Genomic DNA, 26432 nt, shown 5'->3' with positions numbered 1-26432 from the left:
TCAACAAAATGAGTACCACTGAGTTGGGTAGCAATAAACATCTGTTATTTAATGCCAAGATACCCATGGGTGAACGTGCACCTTACAAATACACGTTATGTTAATTGTGAAGTGATTAGTGGTATTTCACATTTGTGTTTGTCTGTTGTTTCGTCAAAACTGCTCATGTCCAATTCTTGCTACGATCAGTTATGTATAACTTACCTAGTGTTCTTATATATCATGTAGGATCGCATTTCACACTAGCCTAGCATGGTGGATGCAATGTAACTTGCATCTTGGCTGGTAAAGTACAATGGTTTTGTGTAACGTTGGCGTAAACATGATGTATTCCTCAGCTTATAATAAAATCTCTCTATTACAAGCTAAGATAATTCTTTAGCCAGTGCAATGGGTATCTAAATAAGTAGTTTGGGATCACTACCTTGAAAAAAGAAATGTAGGAGTACCCAAATATTCATGATGCATCTCTTTGGAATAGGGTCTCTGAGACAGTGACATGTGTGACAGCTTTTTCCCTGTGTTTAGATAATTTAGCATACTACAGAGGATATGCTGTATGTTAGCATGGTCATCGTTTGCGCACTGAATGCAAAGACGTTTATGACAGTAGTTTACGTCCCAAAGACATGCCTGTTAATTACTAACGCAGGCCTGTCAGTTGTATGCAGAGATCCAAATTATACGTGCTCAATTGACTTGTTCTGTTTCGGATGTTTACAAAATATCGAATATGTGTTTCCACTTTCTGCAGAATCATACCTCCTCTGATAGCTGGGAATCTGTCTTGCACATGCACATGACCTGACATGGTTCAGTATCAGAGGAAATGGCAGGATACAACAACAGCAGCTTCTGAGTGCTTCTTAACTCCTTAACTGCGGCGCAAATTCAGCCGCAGCGCAGGAGTTTTAATGAGTGGGCGGGGCCGCGTCGGCCAACGGACGTGCACAGCACTAGCCAGGTAGTCCTCATCCCATAGACCATAATATATGAAAAAGGTATAATAACCAACGGTTACTGAGGCAAGGCAGACGGACCAGTTGCTGGAGAGACACCCAAAGATAGGGCTATGACTTTATACAAAATGGCATTAAGTTAAAATATTCAAGTATAATCAAGCAGCAGGTCAGATCATTTTACTATAGATAGGATTTAGATTAGTTGGTTAGGGATGATGATATGATAGGGGTGTGCCTAGTGTTTACCATTTATCCATCTTGTTTGTGGAGTCATTAATAGCTAATGTCATAATCCTTAATAATATTATTTGTAATAAAAGAACAAGTAATTCTGGAACGGGCTTGACAATATCTGAGAAGTTCTCTGTCAGGTTTTTCTGACTCCTAACACCATTACCCACAAGTCCATAGCTCTGTGGGAAGGTTGAGACACACTTGCTAATGTTCCTTTTCTCTTAAAAGTTGGCAGATTCCTTCTGGGGAACACAACAACAGGCCTGGGGATGGTATGGGTGTTTCAAATGTGTTAGTCACAGAAACACTTTGCTGGGAAGAGATGATTTCTTCCCCCATTTTATTATTTTTATATGGCTGGTTACAATGTGTTGTGTCACAGACAGGCCGCCTTTCAGACTGTTTTCGTTTCTGAACTGGAGCACTCTAGCTCTTTGCTGTGAAGAATGAGTACGGCGAGGGAGTTATAGACATACATTGAATGTTTTAGACATACATCAAGAGTTTTTTATATACACACCAACAGATAAGGCTTAAACCACAATGTCAGGTGACAACATACACGAGGAAAACAATCATGTAGATATACATAAGCTGGTAACACATATTTTGCAACAACATGGACTGGAAAATGTAGACTGTCAAAATCTTGACTTTGGATAAATACCTCTGTTCGTAATTCGACCTGTACTTAATTATTAAATCCAGCCAAATGTACTTCCTGATATTTTAAAACTCGCTTCAATTTCTATTTCAACTTTGGTCCTACCATATTTGTGGGCAACGGCTTATTAGTGGCCTTCGGGCAAAATGCACGTATAGTTGAGGTTTTTGTAGTCTGTGTTTTGTCAATTTATAAGGGGTTATTGAAAAGCTATTCCCTATTTATGCCTGTCAGGAGTTCAAAGAGATTCCTGGAGAGTGTAAATGGATTTACTGCTGTGCGTTTCTCTGCCATAACTGTGGAGAAATCCACAGTCGTATATTCCACTAAAGAGATGGGAAGTGGACGCGACAAGACATGGTTTGCAAAAGGTTTGGGATTGGCCACAAACATCTATGTTTGGGGGCAATCGAAAACTCTGACTTCATCCCTTCCTATCCTAGAAATGACCAGAGATTTATTCAAACCAAGGCCTGGAGTACCTCCTCCTCCAGGATGGGAGGGAGAATAGATCACCTCTATATTTGGTGGGGGTCTAGCAGAAGAGCTTTCTCCATGGGGAAAAATGTTTTCCCCATTGGGACAAAAAGTACATTTCCATAGCATGCTCCAGTACCATGTGTGGAACTCTAGCTATGTAGAACTCTAAATAAGGGTTATATGACCCGATAGCTCGCTATGTCATTGTATGTAGTACGCCTGGAAAGAAACATCAGCCTGTGCCTGGTGCTGCTTTCCAAGCATACTACTGGGACAGTTGTCGAATACCAAAAACAAGTAATTCTGCACCATACTTGGGGCACATCTGTGGGTACAGATTTACTGGTCTTTGGCGAATAAGGCCCTATGCTTTTGCAGAAAATATTTCTGAAATGTATACATTCACATGCTACCCAATGGGTCTAAATACTTATCTTTTGCATCATCTGGCTTAATGGCTTAAGCTATTGTTGATGAGGTAGCTGATCAGCATTTTGTAAACAAAAGTGTTGTTTATAACTGAATAATAGAAGGGCAATATTTTACTACGACTATTTTTATGTCAATCATCACTATCTTCTGAAAAAACTGTATTTCAGGTGCAACATTTTACATGCGCTTTCCTTACCTCCAAACCCATCAGGCACATATGTTTTCAGAACGATGTTGCAGAAAATTGTTGGAAGGGATAGCGGCTTGTTGCCTTCGTTTCTGAGGGAGATGTGCCTGTATCCCGCCTGAAGGCCATCGAGAGGCAGGATTCTCTGGCCAATCAGCTTGCTGTTGTCATCATACACTGCGATCCTCACAACAGCGAGGTCAGGCAGGATCACCTGGGTGGGCAGGAATCAGAAAGTTTCACTAAAGGCGAAAGCCAACAGGCACAGCTGGGTTTGGTGTATTTGGTGTCTACTGAAAGAAGTTTGAAATAATACATTGGATCCTTAAGTACTGGCCACTAAAAATGTAAGTCCAGGGCACTTTTATCATAATATCACACATTATTATTTTTTATTTAAGAAATGTATCAATATACAAAGTCATGTTGGTTACCGCAGGAAATAGTTTCTGGTAAAGGGAATATTAAATCTGCCAGTATCCTCCAGAGATTTTTAAAAAATCGATATTGATTATGCCCACATCTGAACATTAAACATTTTTCCAGGAGGAGTGACCTTAATAAGTAGAGCCCCCTGATATATGCAGTGTCTCCAGCTGCCTTGAAGTATGGTAGTGACCAGTGCAAGTGGAATGTGAATAATAATTACGTCCACTGAATCACATTGTTACATCATCTGATAATAATTTAAAGCACACCACCGCTGAAGACAGAATGACATTGTGCTGTATCGCCATGTGTTTCTATGCACTAAACACATTATACCATAGAGAAAAAATAATTCTATCATTGCATGAATGCAAAATCGCTTGAAAAAACAGAGGTACATTTACGAAGCCTGCTCAAAGGGCTGCATCATAAAGCTCAAATAACTCTGGGGAAGTGCGATTTGGACTTCAAATACCCGAGCATGTGCTTCAGAAGGACTTACCTTTCGGAAAACAAATGACTCCTCGTTGTAAACAGGGTTGAGACCATTGTTCATCACCATACGTGTCCTGAATTCCTTCCGTATTGTGTCCGTTGGTAAGCCGTACATATCTACTTCAACATATGTGCCAATTTTTTTGTCTGATAAAAACTGTCCTGATATCACCTAGGATGAAATAAATGTACAATGAGCTACGGTTTTACATGCAGCAAACGTTATAGAGGCATCTAATCTATTACCCAATAAGAGTTAATTTAACAGCAAAAAAGACTGTTTAGAATTCAAACACCCGTCGGACTGGTATAAAGGCTGCACTTTCTATGTCATATATGTGTTGTAGATTTGCCCTGATATGAAGGTATTGAGACCTGCCGCAATACCAAAAAGGGACGATAAGTTACCTAGAGGTGGACCGGTTGCGCAATAATCTGCAGTGGGTGAATGGTAGCTAAAATTGAATATAGGGGAAGTTCATTCAGTGGGAGTCAAGGTTACTAGCACAGGAGTGGGTGAATTTTATATACTGTGAGATGGGATTAGGGGCACTCATGAAGAGATGGAGAAGAACGAGACCGAGGGGCGAGTGGATTACAGGAGCTGAATTTCAGCATCATTTCATTAACTATAGGCAGTAGTTATGGAGGTCACTGAAATATCAAGGAAAAAATATTGTGAAGCTACAATATTGAGCAGGTAAGTATATATGGTTCCATAGGGTTATTATACTAAACTTGACATATATGCAGCTTGAAGATATTTATATTTAGGCCTGGGCAGAGTTCAGTGACAAAAAAACTCAGCGGAGTTCCGCAAGTGACGGAGTGCAGTGCGAACTGCCATTTGCGCGGATCTTTCTGCCGTGCGAGTTGAAATTCTACCCGAGTGCCAGCTTACGCTTGCCAACTCACCATTGGTGAGCACGAGCCGGAAAAAAACTTTGCTGCTCTATGCAGAGCGAAGTTTTCTTCATCACGCGAGCACTGCGGAGCCCGAAGTACAGGAAACTCTACAAACTCCACAAACGGAGCGGAGTTCACCACCTAGGCCTATTTACATCTTCAAGGTATGTAGAGGTGCTTGTCGAAATTTTGACTCAAAAGAACTGAATTTTTCAAGTAGTTTTGCACCAAAACAATACACTGTAAACATCTGGTGCTGAATCGCGCCCCAGCAGTTGTCAGGAACACCACCTCTCCCTGGGGTTACCTTGCGTGGACAATGATATGTCATCATGCAACATGTTTGTGCAGCCAATTACCTCCATATGTGGTTTGTGTCCATTTAAAATGGACACACACCACTTACAAGCTTCCGGTCTCTATCGTATCGGCCATTGTGGCAAGATGATCAAGGGAACGCCATCGTTTGGCAAACGCCGAAATAAGATGCACACACTGTGCCATCGTTGTGGTTCAAAGGCGTACCATCTCGAGAAATGTACCTGTGGTAAGTGCGGATATCTTGCCAAGCGCAAGAGAAAGTATAACTGGAGTGTGAAGGCTAAGAGACGCAACACCACAGGTACCGGCCGCATGAGACACTTGAAGGTTGTCTACCGTAGATTCAGGAATGGATTCCGTGAGGGCACAACACCAAAACCGAAGAGGGCAGCAGTTGCAGCATACAGTTCCTCATAAATATTTTGTTAAAATAAAAAATGCCACATGAAAAAAAAAAAAAAAAGAAAACACATACAAGGCTGCTTTCCGAAGTAGTGCCTCTGTGCTTTGGAAAACATTTCTGCGTCAGAATGTTTTGTATAGAGACTAGTTCCAATATGTCTTACAAGATGTAATAGTCCACTTTTTCCTTGTGCATTGCAAATGTACATTCTATGTGCCAACAAACAATCTAAACCTAAGTGCAATAATCTGACTTTTAAGGACCACAGCAATTTACAGAGATTTTGCTGATGTTTGGACCAGGAAAATAATTCACTCAGTCATTTCTCCCCTAATAATCAGCAAGATTTCTCGGCTAGTTTGAACTGTTGCCAACATGTGGAGATCACAAATGACTACTTCTCAATCAGATAATTATAAATGTAGTTGTGAACATAGTATTGCAGAGTATGATGGTTTTCTCTGTCTTTATATTCTTCACTTCTGCGTTGTGGGAAAATTCAGGATAATTGTGAGATTTACAGTTGACCATGCCAGGCATACATAGATGGCATAAGTGTTGTCTATATATACTAAAAGCACCTTCCACTTGGGAATTTTAAGGAAGATCTACTACGAACATAGAAAGCTCCGCTTGATCAATAGCTCCTCTGACTTGTGCTTGGCTCAGCAAAGTCAGTGGTGGCTGGTGGACAGCTACTGGTAAATGCTTATGTAGTGAATGATAACTTGCAAACAGGGGCGGGTCCTCCGCTATGGCGGAAGAGCGCTGCCCCACTGCTTTTATGCAGTGCAGAAGCAAAAACATGAAGTGGGCAGGGCTGCTCTGCGAGCAGGGCATTGGATGAGTGATTTGGTCACTCCTAAAAGTGCGCAGTGACTGTTTGGTCAGCCCTCTGGGGAAGCCCAAACCAGCCATGCGCGCTTTCCTACTTCTCCATGTAGGCTGCTTTACAGCCTGCATGGAGTTTGCTCCCATTCAGCCCCTGGCTGAGCGCTGTGTCACGGCGGTCAGACCAATCACAATCCTGCAAGTGCAGAGTTGTAATTGGCTAAGGGGAGGGAGCCTTGCTGCATGCTTCCTGTTCCAGAAATCGGAAGCAGGAGAGGAGGAGCTGCGACGCTGGACTGGGTGGAAGCAAGGTAAGTGATTGTTTTTTTATTTTATTTTTTTCACAACACCCCTCTCCCCTCATGCCCACCCCCCTACTCATGAGCCATGCCAGCTCCTGCTGCTTGCAAACCCACTGCTGTGAGGCTGTGCCTGAAGGCTGACATTTGAGCAGGCACAATAGGGTGTCCCATTCGGACCGATGTGCTTCCCTTGGAATGCTCTTTTATTGCTACAGGAACTACCCGTATTTCTTTTCCTCTTGATATTTTAAATATTATCAGGCATACTGACTTGTGGAAGCACCATAACTCTTTGTCCTGCACACTTACTTTGAGTTTATATAACCACCGAGTGATGTAGGCAGAGTCCTGGGTTGAATTAGTCTATTATGTGGTGGTGACAAAGGGCGGGCTTCTCCAGATTGGTTGACTCAGTGATTGTGGCTCACGAGTGCTGATTTTGGCTCACAAGTGATGGGTTTATTAGGTAAGAAAGAGAAGTAAGTGAAGGGAAGATATGCATGTTCTGTGTTGTAGGTCATGGACTTCCAATGTCCAACCAGTACGTGAGGCGAGTCCTAAACTGGAGCTCGCCATTACTGGATGGCGATTTTTTATTAGAAGCCATTTAAAAAAAGTGATTTGATTTACTTTGAAAGTTAAGTCCAGAGTGTGCCAGATTGTTGGACTCAGCACTCAATGATCTTGCCCAGATGTTTTTACGTATTTAACTGAAGTTATGTATTTGCATATGCATGGGCTGAATGAATGCTCTTCTATGACTCATAGTGAGGTAGCAGCATCTTCACAAACATTGCAGTCATGTTCTATAAAACTTGGCATATGTTGTGGAAAACATCTGGGAACGATCTTGTTGTATTTAGGGCCGGTTCTTTACATCCTTGATTCAGAGAAGGACTAGTCTGGCCACCTGATTTTGCACTATTCATAGTCTGCTGGTGTGCTTATTTGGGGTAGATTGTATAGTTTACATTGAAGTAATAATTGCATTTCCATTATCATGACTACTGAAAGCATGTGATGACGGTAGGTGAAGATCACTGGGTTCATTCATGCAGTAAGGTTGCAGTAAGATTTCTGCATTGAGTTTGAGGCAGTTCTATAGTGTGTGTGATACACAAGTGGATTACTATTTTATTGCAACCTATATTTCTCCATTTTACATCCGAAGGTTACATGTCATCCTCCTTTATACAGATATCCACATGGGCTTGCCAATTAGCGATACTGGTTTGACACATAGATTAATTTTTCAGCTGAAGATTGACCTCGGTGTCAAATACAGCAGGGGTAGTTTGATTGCCTTTGTCAATTAGCTAATATACATTTTAAAGAGAGGCATTTCAGCTAATTCACGTTCTACTTTGGACTTGTTTATGGAGAAATGATCATATCCATTCGAAGATGATTCTGAAAAGCCTCTTTAAATCTTTTTAATCACAAAAATATTGTCAATCATCTCATAAGCTAACATATATCTCAACACTGTGTCCCTCAGGAGCCAAAAGCCTCTGCAGTTATCATGTAGCAGAAATGCTCTTTCACAAACAACTGAGATGATCTACCTAACGTCTCGTTCTAGACTTTTTCAGGAGAAGGTAAAGTTGAAGACAGATGGGTATCTGTGTAGCATCATAGGATTTGCAATGGGTTTCTTAAGGAAGTGGTGATAAATTCATTTCTCACTCATTCAATTGGCCAAGGACAGCATCCCCGAGAGAACATAGATCCACAAAGCGCATGGTGCAAGAGTAAGCACTTGGAAGAAATTAATAAGGCTATTTGAAAGTCTCCGGTGCTTCAGGCATTCAATGCCTCACATGCTGCCTGGATATTATCCAAACCTTGATGTTACACATCTGCCTAAAACTCAACCAAACCAAGACAAAATGCTGTTATTTGCAATAGGCAGGAAACATGAAACAGTACACACTTGGCTCAATCACATGAACCTTGAAAGCTCTAAAGCTCTAAAGCTCAACGTTCACTGAATGCCAAGACACTCGTGTTCACTATGGATACTAACCTGATCCATAAGGACATTATCAAAACACACAAAGACAGGCTGGTACCAGCTCTCTCTTATAAAGAAAGTGAAACCATTTCTTCATGAAAGCTACTTCACAACAGCTGTTCAAGCCATTATACTCCAGCATCTGGATGATGGGTAATCTCTGCTCCATGGCCTCCTAGATTTCACACTGGCACCCCTTATGGTCAACTTACACACTGTAGTGTGTCTCCTAAGGGTCTGAAGAAATATGATCACATCACCCACATTCTGATGAAACTTCATTGGCTATCCAGGACAGCACGCACCATCTTCAAAAACTAACTGAATCATTTAGATAACCATCACGACCAGCACCCTCACTTATCTTGCACACAAGTTGACTGTTTCTGGTTGTTCCGAGAAGACTCACAGACGTGGCACCATCAGATTGCAGAATAAGAAGTGTAAAAATTCAATATAAAGTAGCAGGCCTTTTCCCTTTATGAACCCAGGATCTGAAACATCATCTTGTATCCATTAGAACCACCCTAACTCTGGGAAAGAGTTGAATGCAAATGCATACCTTTTTAAAAGATTACTACTTTGCAGGACATTAACAGTCCACAAACCAGCTATCTCTCCTATCACGTGTCAACTTTAGGCTTGTCTTTGACCCTCAATAGCATTTCACTGCCTTTTGTCTAGGTTCGCACTATAGAAATACCACATACTTACAGGCATACATATATATACATACATGTATCATGGTAGGCATTACACAAATAGCAGACTTCCGTCTGCATTCCTGTTTCAAGCCTCACTACCTAAACCTCATCCAGAAGGGTTTAGCGCTAAATGTAAATGTTCACAAAGTATCAAAAAATATATTTTTGCAAGACTGATTGACACTCTAAACAGAATAAAATTGTTGTTTACAATTCATACAAATACTCCTGTGCCAAACGTGCATGGCGCTGACCAGTAACACCCAACATTTGCTTTGAAGAGTATTTAAATTCAGTGAGGAGCACTGAAGTCTTAACATTCAATTCATACCTGTACAGAACAAGTAGCTGCAATGACACCATCGACGGGTGTTTCAGAGAAAGGGTCAAATGTTCTGTCCGGGCGTCGCATAAAGTCTGGTTTAAGGAGGTACCTTAAAAAGCATTATAGAATTTCTTATCAAAAGTAGAATTTGACCAGGTTTATAAACTACTACATTTCACCAGTAGAACTAACAAAAGCGGCCAATTCTATACATTGGAAACATTAAAAATGCATAAAACATACAGGGAAAGAGTCACTAACATCTCTAGTTCATGTCTACTTTCTTCTATGGCAGACAAAGGAGAGATTTGTATTTGGAGAATGAGGGTAAATGTGTCAGTTGTCAGATGGTAGCTGCTATATGGCACTTGCGCCTCTTTTACAGAAGATGATCTCTTCTTAAAAAGGTGTTCCCAGGCTGCATTACCAACATATGGATTGTTGTTTTGAAGAACAATTTAAACTGAAGCTGCAGTGATCGGTATTTTAATAAACATAAGTTTAAGTGAGAATTAATGTTGCAAATTTACAGATCAGCATCTATGGTATAATGGTAATTACAGGTAAAACTCCAAGATTCAACTGAGAAATGGGGAATTACCGGGGGGTGGGGGGGGCTTAAGTAAATCTGGGTCTCAGTCCTCTAGTAATTCCAGATTCCCTCAAAGCTTATACCAGAGCTCTTGACTGCTCTTAGCAGCTGAAATCTCCAGCTGATACAAAGCAGGTCCGCAACACACCTGTGGATCCCAGAATCCAATGAGGAGGGTAACTGCTTTTACCAGTGACACAGGACCTACAAGCCCCACTGGAATTAAGTGGTCACTCATAATTAGGACTCCCGGTTTTATGGTATATATTTTTGGCCATTTCCGTCCGTATTTATCCATATTTACTTTTTGGCCATTTTATCTGTATTTATCCATATTTATTTTGTGTTTGCGTATAAATGAAGTTGTAAAACTGTATATTTCCATATCTATTTAACTGACAGACGCGCACTCATACTTTAATGCCTGTCATATTTTAGTTATTTAAGCTGCCAAATATTACGCAATATATACAATGGTAGATATTAGCACTATACCATGAATATGTTAACATACTTCGTTATTTAAAGACATTTCATCCTGTTTTTTTAATTTCCCATGCTGACCATCTGCTCAGCTGCTGGCCTATAATTCATGAAAGAAAGCACGGAGAGTCACTTAAGAGAAGCACAATTTTCTGTATTTATCTGTAAAAATCCGTAAAAACTAAAAACCGGGAGCCTTACTCATAATGAAGGTCTTGTTATTTACAAGTGAATGTCATCGACCTCACGTAACACAATGACACTGTTTATGTCTTGGAAAACACAGTGAAATGTAATGGTGTGCTTAGGAACTATTTCTAGTTGATTCCCCAAAACCAAGGGGCAGATTTACAAGCCCCTTGCACTGCCAGTACATCACTTTTTTGTGACGCAGTGGCTGTGCATTTCACTGCACCATATTTGAAGGACAGGAAAAGTCAACCTACTTGGTTTTCCTGTCCTTGGAATACGGCTCCTTTACACGTAGCACTTTGCATGGAAGGGGCGTTCTATGGGTGTTGCTGTGGGTGTTCCCATGCAACATCCATGGAACCAGACAAGTTTCCAGATTTAAGAGGAATTGTAAACCTGGAAATGCGTCAGTATGCTACGTCACCCTAGGGTGGCGTAACGAGGCGCAAACATGGGAAATGTTTTCATTTCTCCTCATTTATTCCCTTTCAATGCGTGCTCTATTCTACAGCACGCATGTAGTGAATGTTTTCATGTCCCTTCCTGCACAAAAACAAACTCCCCATGACGCAGGCATCCTTGCACCATGGTGCACAGGTGCCTGCACAGGCGCATTGCAGCTGTTTGTGCGCCAGTGCAGGGAAGAGCACATGAATGCGACATATCATTGTAAATTTGTCACATTCCTGTGCTCTGAATGTGCCGCAGCATGGCGCAGCCAAAGGGCTTGAGGTGCAATGCTGTGGCACTTTCTTGCAAATCTGCCTCCAGGAGATTTAATACAAGATGGCGATCCTTGTGCCTGTTCGTACACTACCTCCCCATCTCTCAGAAACATAACTGCCAGTATTCTGGCACGGATGGCATGGGCACCACTGCAAGCAATCAACATGCACCCTCCCACCAACTCATCCGCGGCCGCTGCAGGTAAGAGCAGTGGGGCCACATGAGGGCAGATTTCGAGAGACGACCACGAGGGAAAATTAAATAAATAAATAAATAATTTTCCCTCATGGTTGTCTCTTGAAATACCTCTCACGTGGCCCCAACGCTCATACCTGCAGCGGCCGTGGCGGCACCAACTGCTGCTTGGCTAGTAAAATAAAGCATTAATCAAGTGTCAGTGCCCCCCACCAGGACTAGGTGCCTCTGCACCTGCTGCACCACTGATAGCTATGCCCTTGAGAACTGCTCTTCACCCCATTTCGGAAAGCATTCTTAAACACCCTTGTCCTCTAGTCTAGAACACTGCCGCTCCTCACTTCTGCTCTTCATCTCGTTTGGGTTTAGACAAGGGGCAGAGGTATCGTTATTGAGCCAAGGAGGCGACTGCTAAGCACCGAATTAACCTAACAGACCATTTTTATTAAAGGTATGTTGAAACAATATCAGAATAGTCTGGTTATACATTTAAAATGTCTCACTTACCCACATGAGCCATTATACTCAAACTTTCCTTGATTTAACTGCATTGCTAAATCTGTCACGGGAGAAAAAGGTGAGTTACCCTTTAAGCAGAAATTATATTTCAGTTTCCATTTAGAAAAACACAATCAATGTATGCACAAATTCGAGAATTAGCAGTTACCTAATCATAAAACGAGTATTTCTTCTCAACAAAATGCTTTATGTTAAAAGAGTAAGAAATACAAGACTGCGTTTACAGCAAATTCAAAAAAATAGCACCCTCTGTAGTGTGATCTGAAACATTTTTGATGTTATGTTGGGTGTTAGAACTGGGGGTCTTTAGTTGTCAGAGGTAGGTACCACTGTCCAAATAGAGACCCTTGCTTCTAGTCACGGTAAGGAGGATACACTCTTTAGATAACCCCTGCTCACCCCCTTGGTAGCTTGGCACAAGCAGTCAGGCTTATCAAAAGCAATGTGCAAAGTATTTGTACCAACACTCACAGTAACACAGTGAAAACACCACAAACTGACTCCACAACAGTTTAGAAAAATAAAGGTATTTAATCTAAACTACACAAGACCAAAACGACAAAAATCCAACATACAAATTTCAAGAATATGGTTTCAAAAGTGTTCTTAAAGTTGCGTTAAAATAATCCAGAGTTGCGTCACTTTTTAGCCAACAGTACCGTTAGATGAGACAAAAGTTCCAAATGAAAGCTGTAGCGTTGAAAAGCAAGCGATGCGTCACTCCTGAGACCCTGGGGAGGTGATGCGACAACCCCGCTCGATGTAGCAGGCGTGTTGCACTGACTCCGGTCTGTATGGGGAGGGATGCGATACCTTGCGTAGATTCCGGTGCACAGGTTTCGGTGGAAGCGGCTCGCAAAAGGTAGGATGCGACGATCTTCGGGGTGGCGACGATCTCCGGTGCAGCAACGATGCGAGGCTCAGCGACAATCTTCTCCTCTCGCGGCCCCTCGATGCGATGGCTCTGCAACGACTCTCGCAGCGACGTGATGCGTTCCGCAAGCAAGCGGTGCGACGATCTCACCAAGTGACGACAGGCTCTGCGACGATACTCGCAGCAATGGTAATCTTCCCGCACCGGACACGTGCGTCCCGTAAATGAAGGATGCGACGACTCTGGCAGCGGCAACAGGCGCTGTGACGATCTTGGCCTTCGTAGCGGCGGGAATTTCCTCGCACTTGCGGGGATGCACTCAGCAAGCGAGCGTTGCGATAGAACTTCTTTAAAATCTTGGTTTCCAGCTTCCCAACACAGGTACACCACAACTGGCCCACGCACTCTAGGAAGGACAGAACTCTATCAGCAGTGTTTCAGGGAAGCTGGGGGTGAAGTCCTTTTGTTCCTGGGACTTCTTAACAGGAAGCCAGCTCTTCTCAGGCCCTTGGAGATTTCTTCAAGCAAGGGGACACAGCACAAAGCAAAGTCCTTCCCCTCTCCTTGGCAGCAAAGCAACTTTAGGTCAGTCCAGCACAGCAACAGCAGGACAGTCTTCCTTCTTCAGTCTTCCAGCTTTCTCCTTGGCAGAGGTTCCTTCTTGATTCCAGGATGATCTAATTTTCTGTAGTCAGGGGCCCTGTACTTAGACCCCTGAAAGTCTTTGGTCCCTTTGTGCAGGAGGGCTCTGAGCCCGGTCTGAACCAATTCTGGGTGTTCCTTGAGCATTTTGTTTTCCTGGATTCTCCTTTCCTTTCAGAGAGAGGGGCTGAGTCGCCAGCCGCCCAGCAGGAGGTGGAACCTGCATTGTTGAAGGCAGGCACAGCCATATTCAGGCCCAGGTGCAATCCCCTCCCACCACTCAAGATGCAGTCATTCAGCCTAGGGCTGACTCAGCCAGCCTCCTGGGGGCTCCCCAGCCGCTGTCACTCTCAAACCAGACAGTCAATTCACAAACAGGCCAAGGCACACAAAAAGGTCGGACAAGAGAACACCTACTTTCTAAAAGTGCTGTTCTCAAACACAGGATTTAAAAACCACCTTTCCTAAAAGATGTGTTATTAAATTCTGAGTTCAGGGATACCAGACTTTTATGTCCTACCTTGCTCCTATGGGACGATATGGTGGTAGCCACTGTAGCCAGCATTCCCCATGATAGCCTATGGGCAAGGTAGCCTTACAATAGTGAAAAACGAAAATGGCTGTCATTCACTACCAGATCATGTCACCTGCACTAGTACATGCTCTACCTTTCACATACACTGCACCCTGCCCAAGGGGGTACCTTGGGCCTTCCATAGGGGTGACCAATGTGTAAAGAAAGGGAAGGGTTAGGCATGGTCAGTGGGGACACTGCCCAGGAGGACATGGCAGTTCACAGACTGCACACAGGAACTGCAGTGGCAGGCCTGAGACACCATTTTAGGGCTACTCATGTGGGTGGCACAATCAGTGCTGCAGGCCCACTAGTAGCATTTGAATCACCAGCCCTGGCACACTCAGTGCACTTTATGGGGACTTCTTGGTGACACAAATATGCCAATCATAGATAACCAATTACAATCACAATTTATACAGGGAGCATATGCACTTTAGCACTGATCAGCAGTGGTAAAGCGCCCAGAGTCCTATGCCAACAACCACAGGACATGAAAAACAAGGGAGGAAGAAGCAAAAGTTTGGGGATAACCCTGCAAAAAGGGCCATTTCCAACATAGGCTTTCTCATAGCGCCTCGAGCAGATATATAATGATTCAGGGTACTCACCGGCTTGAGCTGAATGGTAAATAACACGTAACTTCATATGTCAAACTAGGTGTATGCTTGTATAAAAAGCTATTGCAAAAAACACAGTTGATGGACAGAATGTAGAACAATGTCATACATTCACCCCAGTACAAGGATCTGGGCCTAAATCCGTCGTTTTTTTGCACTCCACACCACCCTGGGTTAGACACTGGCTATATGCAAATCAGCTCTGACCCTGTGCCTCATGGGAACAGTCCAGTCCAAACTACCAAGCCATGTCTTTCCCAGACCGGAATCAAGCATCCAAGGACCGGTTTCTGGCTATCAGCCTTCATCAGCCTGGATAGCTTGACTCCAGTAGTGTGGAGAGCCTAAGACTAACGCCTGAGTATACCCAGCACACTCGGGTTGAAAATTGCAAAAAACACAGTTGATGGACAGAATGTAGAACAATGTCATACATTCACCCCAGTACAAGGATCTGGGCCTAAATCCATCGTTTTTTTGCACTCCACACCACCCTGGGTTAGACACTGGCTATATGCAAATCAGCTCTGACCCTGTGCCTCATGGGAACAGTCCAGTCCGAACTACCAAGCCATGTCTTTCCCAGACCGGAATCAAGCATCCAAGGACCGGTTTCTGGCTATCAGCCTGCATCAGCCTGGATAGCTTGACTCCAGTGGTTTGGAGAGCCTGGGACTCACGTCTGAGTATACCCAGCACACTCGGGGTGAAAATTGCAAAAAACACAGTTGATGGACAGAATGTAGAGCAATGTCATACATTCACCCCAGTACAAGGATCTGGGCCTAAATCCATCGTTTTTTTGCACTCCACACCACCCTGGGTTAGACACTGGCTATATGCAAATCAGCTCTGACCCTACGCCTCATGGGAACAGTCCAGTCGAACTACCAAGCCATGTCTTTCCCAGACCGGAATCAAGCATCCAAGGACCGGTTTCTGGCTATCAGCCTTCATCAGCCTGGATAGCTTGACTCCAGTGGTGTGGAGAGCCTGGGACTCACGTCTGGGTATACCCAGCACACTCGGGGTGAAAATTGCAAAAAACACAGTTGATGGACAGAATGTAGAACAATGTCATACATTCACCCCAGTACAAGGATCTGGGCCTAAATCCATTGTTTTTTTGCACTCCACACCACCCTGGGTTAGGCACTGGCTATATGCAAATCAGCTCTGACCCTGTGCCTCATGGGAACAGTCCAGTCCGAACTACCAAGCCATGTCTTTCCCAGACCGGAATCAAGCATCCAAGGACCGGTTTCTGGCTATCAGCCTTCATCAGCCTGGATAGCTTGACTCCAGTGGTTTGGAGAGCCTGGGACTCACGTCTGAGTATATCAGCTCTGACCCTGTGTTGGCTATCAGTATGACATTGTTCTACATTCTGTCCATCAACTGTGTGTTTTGCAATTTTCACCCCGAGTGTGCTGGGTATACTCAGACGTGAGTCCCAGGCTCTCCACACCACTGGAGTCAAGCTATCCAGGCTGATGAAAGCTGATAGCCAGAAACCGGTTCTTGGATGCTTGATTCCGGTCTGGGAAAGACATGGCTTGGTAGTTCGGACTGGACTGTTCCCATGAGGCACAGGGTCAGAGCCGATTTGCATATAGCCAGTGTCTAACCCAGGGTGGTGTGGAGTGCAAAAAAACGATGGATTTAGGCCCAGATCCTTGTACTGGGGTGAATGTATGACATTGTTTTACATTCTGTCTATCAACTGTGTTTTTTGTAATTTTTACCCCGAGTGTGCTGGGTATACTCAGACGTGAGTCCCAGGCTCTCCACACCACTGGAGTCAAGCTATCCAGGCTGATGAAAGCTGATAGCCAGAAACTGGTCCTTGGATGCTTGATTCCGGTCTGGGAAAGACATGGCTTGGGAGTTCGGACTGGACTGTTCCCATGAGGCACAGGGTCAGAGCTGATTTGCATATAGCCAGTGTCTAACCCAGGGTGGTGTGGAGTGCAAAAAACGATGGATTTAGGCCCAGATCCTTGTACTGGGGTGAATGTATGACATTGTTCTACATTCTGTCCATCAACTGTGTTTTTTGTATAAAAAGCTATGTCATTACTATGGTTTCGCTTTCCTGCGAAGTCCTATGGTAGTTTGAGGACAATAGGTTGCATTGTTTTGTTTGCCTAGCCCCAAGCATACGGGATTACATTGATGGGAGAAGTAAAGTATACGGAGGTACCGTGTAGTATTCAGTGGCAGTTTGGTTGGCCTAGTATCTTCAGCGAGAGAAGCAGGTGGGTGTACAGTGTTTTAGGGTGGGGGAGTTACATGAGTCACTCTATTACAATGAGAACGAGGATCTAGAATTCAATTAGTTTGGGGTCACCGGGTTCGTTTAAAGAGTGCTCTGAACTCTCTGCTGCATCAGCTGTAACTGATTTATCTTTTTAGTGATAATAAAGTGCCTTGCTCATTATAATATTCATGACTTAACACAGTAAGCGGAGAGAGAGGGGGCAGATGACATGGGAAGGGAGGCGAACGCAGGTGAGGTCAGGTATTCCATAGAAACGCTGCTGAGATCCAGAAAGGGGTATCGCCGATAGGACGATGGAGTAAACAGAGGGAGAGCAAGGAAAAAGAGAGGAGTGCCAGAAAAAGATGCTGAAAATGTTGTGGGATAGGCAGAAATAAAAGGGAAAGGGGTGAGCATCGAAAATAAAAATAAAAAGAGAGATGGAAAGAAAGGAAGGGAAAATAGAGAGGGGAGACATTGAGAAAGAGAAAACATGTGGAGAAATAGAAACAGGAAGAATAGAAAAAGAAGGGACAAAGTACGAGACACAGACAGAGGTGAGATGGAAAGAGAGTGAAATAAAACAGGGAAGAGAGAGAGAGGGGAAGGTAATATGAAGAGAAGTGCACTTCTGGGCTAGAAAGGGAGATGAGAAAAATATATGCTGGAAGAATAAAATAGAGAGATCTGTGGAGCGCAAATCTGAGAGCGAAGGATAGGGAGATAGTAAGATATAATGTGTAAGAGGAGAGCAGTGGAGAGGGAGTCATTAAGCATTGACTAATGGTGTTGTCCCAGAATGCTTTAAAATGCTCATACCAATGCAAGCCATGTTGCCACTCCGGCATGTTTGCAGTAGGGTGCAGGCATGAGACTGCTTTCAGAACAGGATGATCTGTCATGGCCCAACTGTGGCCCCCCTGGCCCCCCACCCACCTCCTTCTAGCCGTGGTCTCCTACAGCGTGATCTGGTTTGAACATTTTTACCAGTGGTGATTTTAGTTTCCAGTCGCACTTTGTTCCAATGTAAATCTCCGTGGAGGAGAACCTCCAAATCCCTCAGCTGAAAATCTTTAAAACCAGGGTGGGAGGCTGACCTGGCTTTGCGTCAACACCTTACACCAAATAAAACCAGACACACACAAGGGGTAAATGGAAAACTGCATAAAATTCTCACACATAATGTGTAATTTCAGTGAAATTACATTTGGCTAACTCTTTGTTGGTTGTCATCGCATTGGCTGCACCTTGCGTAAAACCTCGAGTTAAGAAATACTAGCTCGCCCTTAGCTTAGTGTGGTACCAAACAGGCTTTTTTTGTGAGAACAGCCAATGACGTCCTTGAAGTCTGACTCCTTGTTTGTGGAGATTATTTTACACCTGCTCAATGCAGTGTTTCTGATTTTCAAGCTGTACTGAATTGCATGAATGTTGGTAGATATTGATGTCCTTCTTTAGTAAAAGGTAAGAGTTTTGTCCAAAAGAAACTTTCATGGTGGGGAAATATAAAATGAAAGACTTAAGGACATGCTTACAAGGGGATATCGCCACCAGAACATCACTGTTTAGTAACGTTCTGGTGACTATATCCCCTTCTCCTTATTTACAAGGCCTTGTAAATAAGGCCCCCTTTCACGCTTTACTTAGCGTGAAAGGGGCGTGTTACAGGTGGTGCAATGGACGTTCCGCTGCGAAACCCATTGCTATTTGACACAGCTCCACATTTACAAGGATGGAGCAGCAACAAAAGCTAAGGCTAGGTAAAACCTGGTGTTAGGATGGCGATTCAAGGAGAAATTATTAATTTCTCCGCCTATTTTGCACTTTCTATGTGTGCTGCATTATGCACCATGGTTGGTTTGTCGGGCTCCAGGATTAATGCTATTGTGGCACCTCTGAGGTCACGGGGTAATGTGCCTGTTTAGCCATTTCATATATATAGCAAACAGATAAGGGTTGACCGGTGATGCATATTTCTTAAAAAGGTATGGGGGGAATCTCTTTTAGACAAATATTTTCCTTATTCACAGGTCAGGGTGACTGGGACGTTATTTGCCAAACAGTAGTGTAACTTACAGGTTTTTCCCAAGTTGAGTAAGATAGTATTACCACACAATAACTTCACTTAAACCTTTGTGTTTTTCAATGGATATGTGTATATGTATATATATATATATATATATATATATATATATATATATATATATATAGATGTATGTATATATATGGATGTATGTATATATATGGATGTATGCATATATATGGATGTATATATATATATATATATAGAGAGAGAGAGAGAGAGAGAGAGAGAGAGATATATATATATATATATATATATATATATATATATATATATATATATATATATATATATATATATATATGACACACACACACACAGATATATGTGTGGTATATATAGAGAGATTATATTAATGAGGCAGGGTTCCATTTGTGAATCATACTAACTTCACAAAATGCCGAACTCTTGTTGTTTTATTGCACCTCCTCTCTTAAGGGCAATACTGGTCGCAAGCCACACACACATTTTACTGGAATTCAGAAAGAGTGATGATACAAAGTGCGCATTACGAGTCAGAATTACATATCCAACTGTGTCTTTGGTGCATTCAGAATAATGGTTTTTGGATTGTAAAGCATGTGATTTTACGAATGGCAGACCTTGTGACTGTAAAACGTAATATATCAGGCCTCAAGATATCTCGGACTTTCACCTAATGACAAATGGCATAGAGTAGCTTAACATACACATCCAGCAAGTCATGATACTCTTTTCGTCTGTCAAACAAAAGGCAAATTCTATTTGTGACCAAATCGCTATGTTGGCATCACTTGCAGCAAAAGCACTGTCGCATGTGACGATTCATGTGCGTTTTAGGCACGTGTTTTCTGCTTTTATGACCCCACACTCATCTGGCTTTTTGCCATATGCCTCCTTCTTTTACAAAAATTGCCAAAAGCAAATAAATGCCATCTGCTAGAGCAGTACGGATGAAGCCTTTCTGGGGAACGCAAAGCTCTCCGAGTGGACGGCATCGTGTACCTGGGGTCTGAAAGTTCAGCGAGACCATCTGGCAGCCAGCGTTCCAGAAAATCTGAGGCATGTAATTACTGGAATCCACTCGGCCTCCCTTGGGGTATATCCGACTCATTTGGCGTTTGTTATAGCTGTGTTGCTCATTAAGGAAAACGAGATCACAATGGTCTATAGCGCCATTACGCATGGTGCGTGCTCCCCTCTCTGGCCCATCCTGTGCCGCGCGCTCCCCTCTCTACGCCATCTTGTGATGCGTATTCATGGCGCCTGTTCTATTTGCTTGCTCAAAGATGTCCGCACTCGCCCGCTCGGTACCCACTTCAAGCTCACACAATAGCATCATGGCGCTTTCATCTAAGGATACTTCACGAACTCAATCGCGTGCGTCTTCAAATAGCCCAATCCGACGGACTCATTAAAAGAGGACATGTTGTAATGAATGTTGCGCTCTACAAAAGAAAGAAAAGAAAAAAAATGTTTAAAACATTAGGCAAAAAGTCTACGATGCAAATAAGCTAATCTGGAATCAAAGATGCACCGTGAAAATGCAAACGTCTATATGGGTGCAAATTATTATGTCTCCCAAAAACTGGTAAACAATAATTAATAACTATCTTCCATTTTACATTGCTGTTTTAAAACATTTCTTGACTGCGAAAAACATATTTCTTGTAGTTCATTATAAACGCTCGCGTTTTTATATACTAGTACAAAGAGGTCTTATAATTAAGGTGCCTGTAAATGAGGTTTCTTGTCCTGTATAATGAACGGCTGAGAATCTTGCAGACCCAGGGCAATGGGCTTATCAAAAAACACAATATCGTGATCACATTTAAATGCACCACATAATTAAAACATCCAGGCAAACTGTTTGCCTTTGTGACAATTACATGACTCACAGCGGCACATTGTAATGAAACAAGCAAAAACAACCTTATCAACATATTCTGGGCACCGCATCAGTTGACGAGGCAATGAAGAACACAGTACGGCAGGCCACCACACTGCTGGCGTTTCAGCGCCTCCATGTGGCAAACTTGATTATGACTAGAAAATAATGTGATGTAAAATGTTTACCCATTTTCTTGTAAAAGTCTGGGAAGCCTTAGGGGCCGTCTTCTAACCGTTTGCACTTCCTCACATGTCTCTTAAGTAGCCAGGCATAGAAATGTGCCCATATATGAGATATCTTGATATTCCACAAGTGACTGAAATTGTGTCCTAGCTTCCCCAGTGTTGTGCTTAGGTCTGCAGGGGCAAGCCCCTCGCCCCACCACACGTGTTTGTTTTATAAAGTTTAAAAGGCAAAATAAGCCCGCAGAGGGTAAGCAGTGTAGTTAAAATACTATTTCCTCTGCTTTATGGTTTAAACTGTGTTGAGAAAACTGACATTTTTTTCTACCTGTGACTGTTTGAATTTGTGTCGTAGACAAAGTAGACCCTCAGAGGGTGAGCAGAGTGTATTTAAAAGACTACTTCATCTGATTATGGTTAAAACTGTGTTGTGAAAACTGCTGTTTCTTTTACCAGTGACTGTTTAAATTTGCGTCATACTTTCCCCTGTACTGTGCTTAGGCCTGCAGGGCCAGCCGCTAGCTCATAGCCCCATGCCCCCCAATTATGTTATTATATAGTTAAAAGGGCAAAGTACACCCCCAGAGGCTAAGCAGAGTGTGTTTAAAAGACTACTTCATCTGCTTTATGGTTTAAAGTCTGTTTGGAAAGTGTATGTAGCACTCGTTTTGGCTAGAAAAGGTGATCTGTTTAGGTGCACGAAAGCAGTATATTAAGTGGCTTAGAATGGGACCTTACCTGCAAGGTTAAAACTTGGACTTTCAAGATATGGATTGAGCCTGTCTGTCTCCAAGGAGATTCTGGTCTTTAGGAGCAGTTTTCCTGCCCCCGGGCCATTGGCTTGTTCTTAGGGTCACCTGCCCCTTATATAAGTTTCCTATTGGTCATTACATCTGTGGACTGATTGGCTCCTATATCTGGAGTTCCTACTGGACTTAGGGTGAGGGTTCTGATTGGCTGATAGGTTTGGGATTCTGATTGGTTCCTGAGGCTAGGTTTTCTATTGGAATTAGGGCTCTGATTGGCTAATAAGTTTGGGATTCTGATTGGTTCCTGAGGCTGGGTTTTCTATTGGACTTAGGGCTCAGGCTTCTGATTGGTTGCAAGGACTAGGGCTGTGATTGGTTATAAGGACCCAATCTCCTATTGGTCCTAGGGCTTAGGGTGAGGGTTCTGATTGGTTAGGGTTAGGGCTTTCCATTGGCTGAAGGTGTCACCTGATCACTGGGGGTATTTAAACTTAGGGCTCAGGGCATCCCCGCCCAGGCTCGAGGCTACGAGCAGAGTAGGCAAGAGGAGTTGCCTGTTTGGGCCTGTTCGGGACAGGACGGGCCTAGGGACAGAAATACTGCCCTTTTTTCCATCCACAAGTACCAACCATAACCCATTCACAAACATATTAGCACACTCACACCAAACACACTTGAATCATATACAACAAGTAAATCCTAACCACATTTCATTGTATCAAAAACCGCTAAAAAAAAACCACAAACCACACATACACACTTTTCTGCCCCACCTGCCACACAATGGCACCTTCAGTCTCCCATAAAACACCACTCTGCCCTATACCACTAACAAATCCACACATCACAAAGCCACATTATACATAACTTTAATCCATCCAGACACACACTGCCTGTTCATACAAAGCACCCACTCTACCCTCTACTTGCCCCTAAAAGACCTATTTCTGTCACCACCAAACCCATATTCAGCCCTACATCATTTCATCCAGCAACACCATACCCCAGTCTTTTTACCAAAAATACAAAACAAAGCAATCCTCATATTCCACTACACCACACATATTACCTCTTCCAGCTATCAAATCTAACACTTCCAAACAGGATTTCGTCCAGGAAGAGGCACAGAATCTGCCCATATCACCATCTACGATGACCTTAAATACACACCTTAGCCTGCAACGGGGATGCTGAACTACTTCTCATGGATCTCTCTGCTGCCTTAGATACAGTTGACCATGACACTCTAATCCAAAGACTCTATGAAGCCGGTACAGAGGGGACTGCCCTCGACTGATCACATCCTACCTTCGAAACAGAACAAATGTCATCCATTCTCCACCTTTCTCATCCAAACTGTACTTCTCAAATTGAATGCTTCCAAAACCGAAATACTCATATGTGGCAATTGGAAAAATGAATACCCACTTTGCGCCTGGCCTGACGATCTGGGATCACCTCCTAAAATATGTAAGGGAATAAGAATCCTTGGAATTACCATGAACGCCACATTATCAATGAATGCCCAAGTGGACAAATTAGCAAGATCAAGCTTCATTACTATGAAAACTCTGCGACATGTCTTGCCCCACCTGGGATTACCACACAAGGTACAAGCCAATATCTCTTTTGTACTGTCTATTCTTGATTAAGCCGATGGCCTCTACCACGGATCATCTTTATCACCTATGAAAACTTCAACAGATTCAGATCTCTGCTGCCAGACTACTCCTACATGCGCAGCCAAAAGCCCACATCTCCCCTGCCTTGAGGGCCATATATTGGTTACCAGTTGCCAGAAGATCCACATCCCCCCTTCATCCCTCCTTGGTTCACCCCAACCTCATTTTAATACAATGATCTTCCAAATAACAGTTCTTCCCTCACCTATCCCTTCTTGACTCTTCCCAAAACTCATTTTACTACTATGATCTCCCTAATCCGCTTCTAATGATTCTTCCCTCTTCCAACTCTCCTTATACGCATCCCAAACCTCATCTTAACAACTATGATCTCCCATAAAACACTTTCTAGACACTTCCTCTTCTATCCCCCATTATACTTTTCAATCCAACTAACAGACTCTAATGTCCACTGCTCAAACCAACCCAGATTTCCCTAAACAAATCCACCACTAATCCTTTTTAGGGCTCGCACTGCGACGCAATCGCGAAAGCGATTGTCGCAGTGGAGTCCTATTGCAATCATTCAGGCTTTCAAGGACTAACGAGGTTTGGGACAACAGACTGGCACGCGCACGCACGCAGCCTGCCAGAATCGGATCAGGTCGCGCGCTCCGATTCTGGCAGGCTCTTCAGTCACCATGGATCACGCACGCACACAGAGACACGCACACAGAGACACACACACGAGTGCACACATACACACACACACCACACCACACCTCCCCAGCCCGCCCCCGCCCACACGAGCACACACAGACAATCACAATCCCCCCCGCCCACACACACGCGCAAATACAGAGACGCCCACCCCACCACCCCACACGCGCACCTACAGAGACGAACCCCACTCACCGCATCGCCGGACTCTGCAGTCTCCGCGGGGCTCTTTTCTGTCCAGGCACTCTGTGGGCGCGGGCTTCCGAAGACGGAAGTCCCGCCCCACCGCAGGTTTCGTTTTTGCGCACGTCTTGTCTTACTATTATTTCTACTGCACATGTGTTGTGGGTGATATAGGGGCACTATGGGTGGTGTGCTTCCTGGTAGCTGTTAATTCACCAGCAGCTTAAAAAGGGATTCCTTCCGTTTTCGGGCTATTCTCTTTCACGCAGTTCTAATTAAACGGCCTGTCAAAACTTGCTAAGATGGGGGGCGTGGCTTGAACGCCGCACAGGATGGCGGCTTGAGAGCGGAGCTGCGCTGCTCGGTCACCGGAACCGGCGAATCCCTCTGACACCACCGGGACTTTGGAAGCGCAGAAACGATATCCTGATATCGGAACATGAGGTGAGCGGATTGTGCTAACCGGCATTCCTCAACTCCGACGCTAATGCGCTCTTCTCCTGGGTGACGCGGTTCGCTCTTCAGCGGCCGCCATTTTCTACACTTCAGCCGCGCTCCTCTCACATCGAGGAGCGCCGCTTTTCTACTTCAGCGTACACGCTGCAACTGCTTCGTTTCCCAGCATTATGTTTTTCAATGAGACTCCACTCTGCCTCTCCTCTTCAGCCACACATTAACTATTTTCTGATGAATTAGCGTCATTTCCTTTCAGACGACCTCAGCGCTCATTTCTTGCGCTTGAAGCTTTTCTTTATACAATATCATGACGCTACTTTGCTTGGCATTCACAATACCTCTCAAGTCGAAATAGGAGTTTCACTTTGCTATTCCTTACCATGCAGTGATATTATATTTCCACAATTCTGTCTGGCCTTCCTGGAGACGATATTGGTTTTGAGACTGACATTTTAGTAGCATTTTGTCATCCCTAGTGCTACTTATTTACGCTTACAACTCAGCTTATCTGCATTTTGTGGTGTTATTACGTCTCCTCCCTTAGAAATATATGGGGAAGCTCCGCACTCTTAAACTTACAGCTTCTAAGGCTAAACCTCAAGTTTCGTCAGACTCTGACTCTGCTACGCAAGTTATGGATGATCCTGTTCTTCATAAACCGACTACTCCTCAAGGCGCAATTCCCAAAACTGCTACAACCAGTAAGCTTCTACAACCTGGTTCAACGAAAAGGCTGAAAAAAGATCCTCCCTCTCCAGGCTCTTCATCACATTCAGCATCCATGGATCTTATCTTGGAGGAACTTCGTGCTCTTAAACCCTTCATGGCCGAAACCACAAAAACCTTGCAATTTCTCCACGACAAGTGGTCTACTTTAGAATCGCGGGTCCTCTTGGTGGAACAATCCACGGAATCTCTTCAATCTTCCTGCGCAAAAATTTCACTCTTAGAAAAAGATGTCGCACTCCTGAAGCGTCAGTCGGAGGAGTTGGAAAATCGTAACCGGAGAAATAACCTTCGCCTGTACAATCTTCCGGAACTTACAGAAGGATCCAATCCAACAACGTTTTTCCAAACCTTTTTACCAAAAATTTTGGATCTTCCTCCTTCCTCTTCACTTAACATCCAACGTGCGCACAGACTGGGCCCGAAAGTTTCCACCAAACCCCGCGGAGTCATCATGCTGTTCCTCAAATATACT

The 26432-nt window shown here is 43.6% G+C and overlaps 2 protein-coding genes across 6 annotated transcripts in view; one reads left to right on the top strand and one right to left on the bottom strand.

Moving 5' to 3' along the window:
• PLCB4 (phospholipase C beta 4) overlaps positions 1 to 26432 on the bottom strand; it is a 1177624-nt gene that overhangs the window by 221691 nt on the left and 929501 nt on the right. For all 5 annotated transcript variants that reach the window (XM_086927702.1, XM_086927703.1, XM_086927699.1 and 2 more), the window contains 6 exons: positions 20792 to 20876; positions 20434 to 20558; positions 12385 to 12436; positions 9696 to 9798; positions 3891 to 4055; positions 2969 to 3173 (listed from right to left, as the gene is read on the bottom strand). In XM_086927702.1, the coding sequence (XP_086783828.1) occupies positions 2969 to 3173; positions 3891 to 4055; positions 9696 to 9798; positions 12385 to 12436; positions 20434 to 20558; positions 20792 to 20876 (735 nt within the window). The remainder of the gene's footprint in view (positions 1 to 2968; positions 3174 to 3890; positions 4056 to 9695; positions 9799 to 12384; positions 12437 to 20433; positions 20559 to 20791; positions 20877 to 26432) is intronic.
• LOC147709097 (large ribosomal subunit protein eL37-like) lies at positions 5234 to 5578 on the top strand. Its single transcript, XM_086925433.1, has one exon. The coding sequence runs from the start codon at positions 5234 to 5236 to the stop codon at positions 5525 to 5527; it is 294 nt and encodes a 97-aa protein (XP_086781559.1). The 3' UTR covers positions 5528 to 5578.

Source organism: Lissotriton vulgaris, chromosome 6 (genome assembly GCF_964263255.1).
Source record: "Lissotriton vulgaris chromosome 6, aLisVul1.2, whole genome shotgun sequence".
Lineage (NCBI taxonomy): Eukaryota > Metazoa > Chordata > Amphibia > Caudata > Salamandridae > Lissotriton > Lissotriton vulgaris.
The sequence above is the reverse complement of the archived record's forward strand: the minus strand, read 5'-3'. Positions and strand labels throughout refer to the sequence as shown.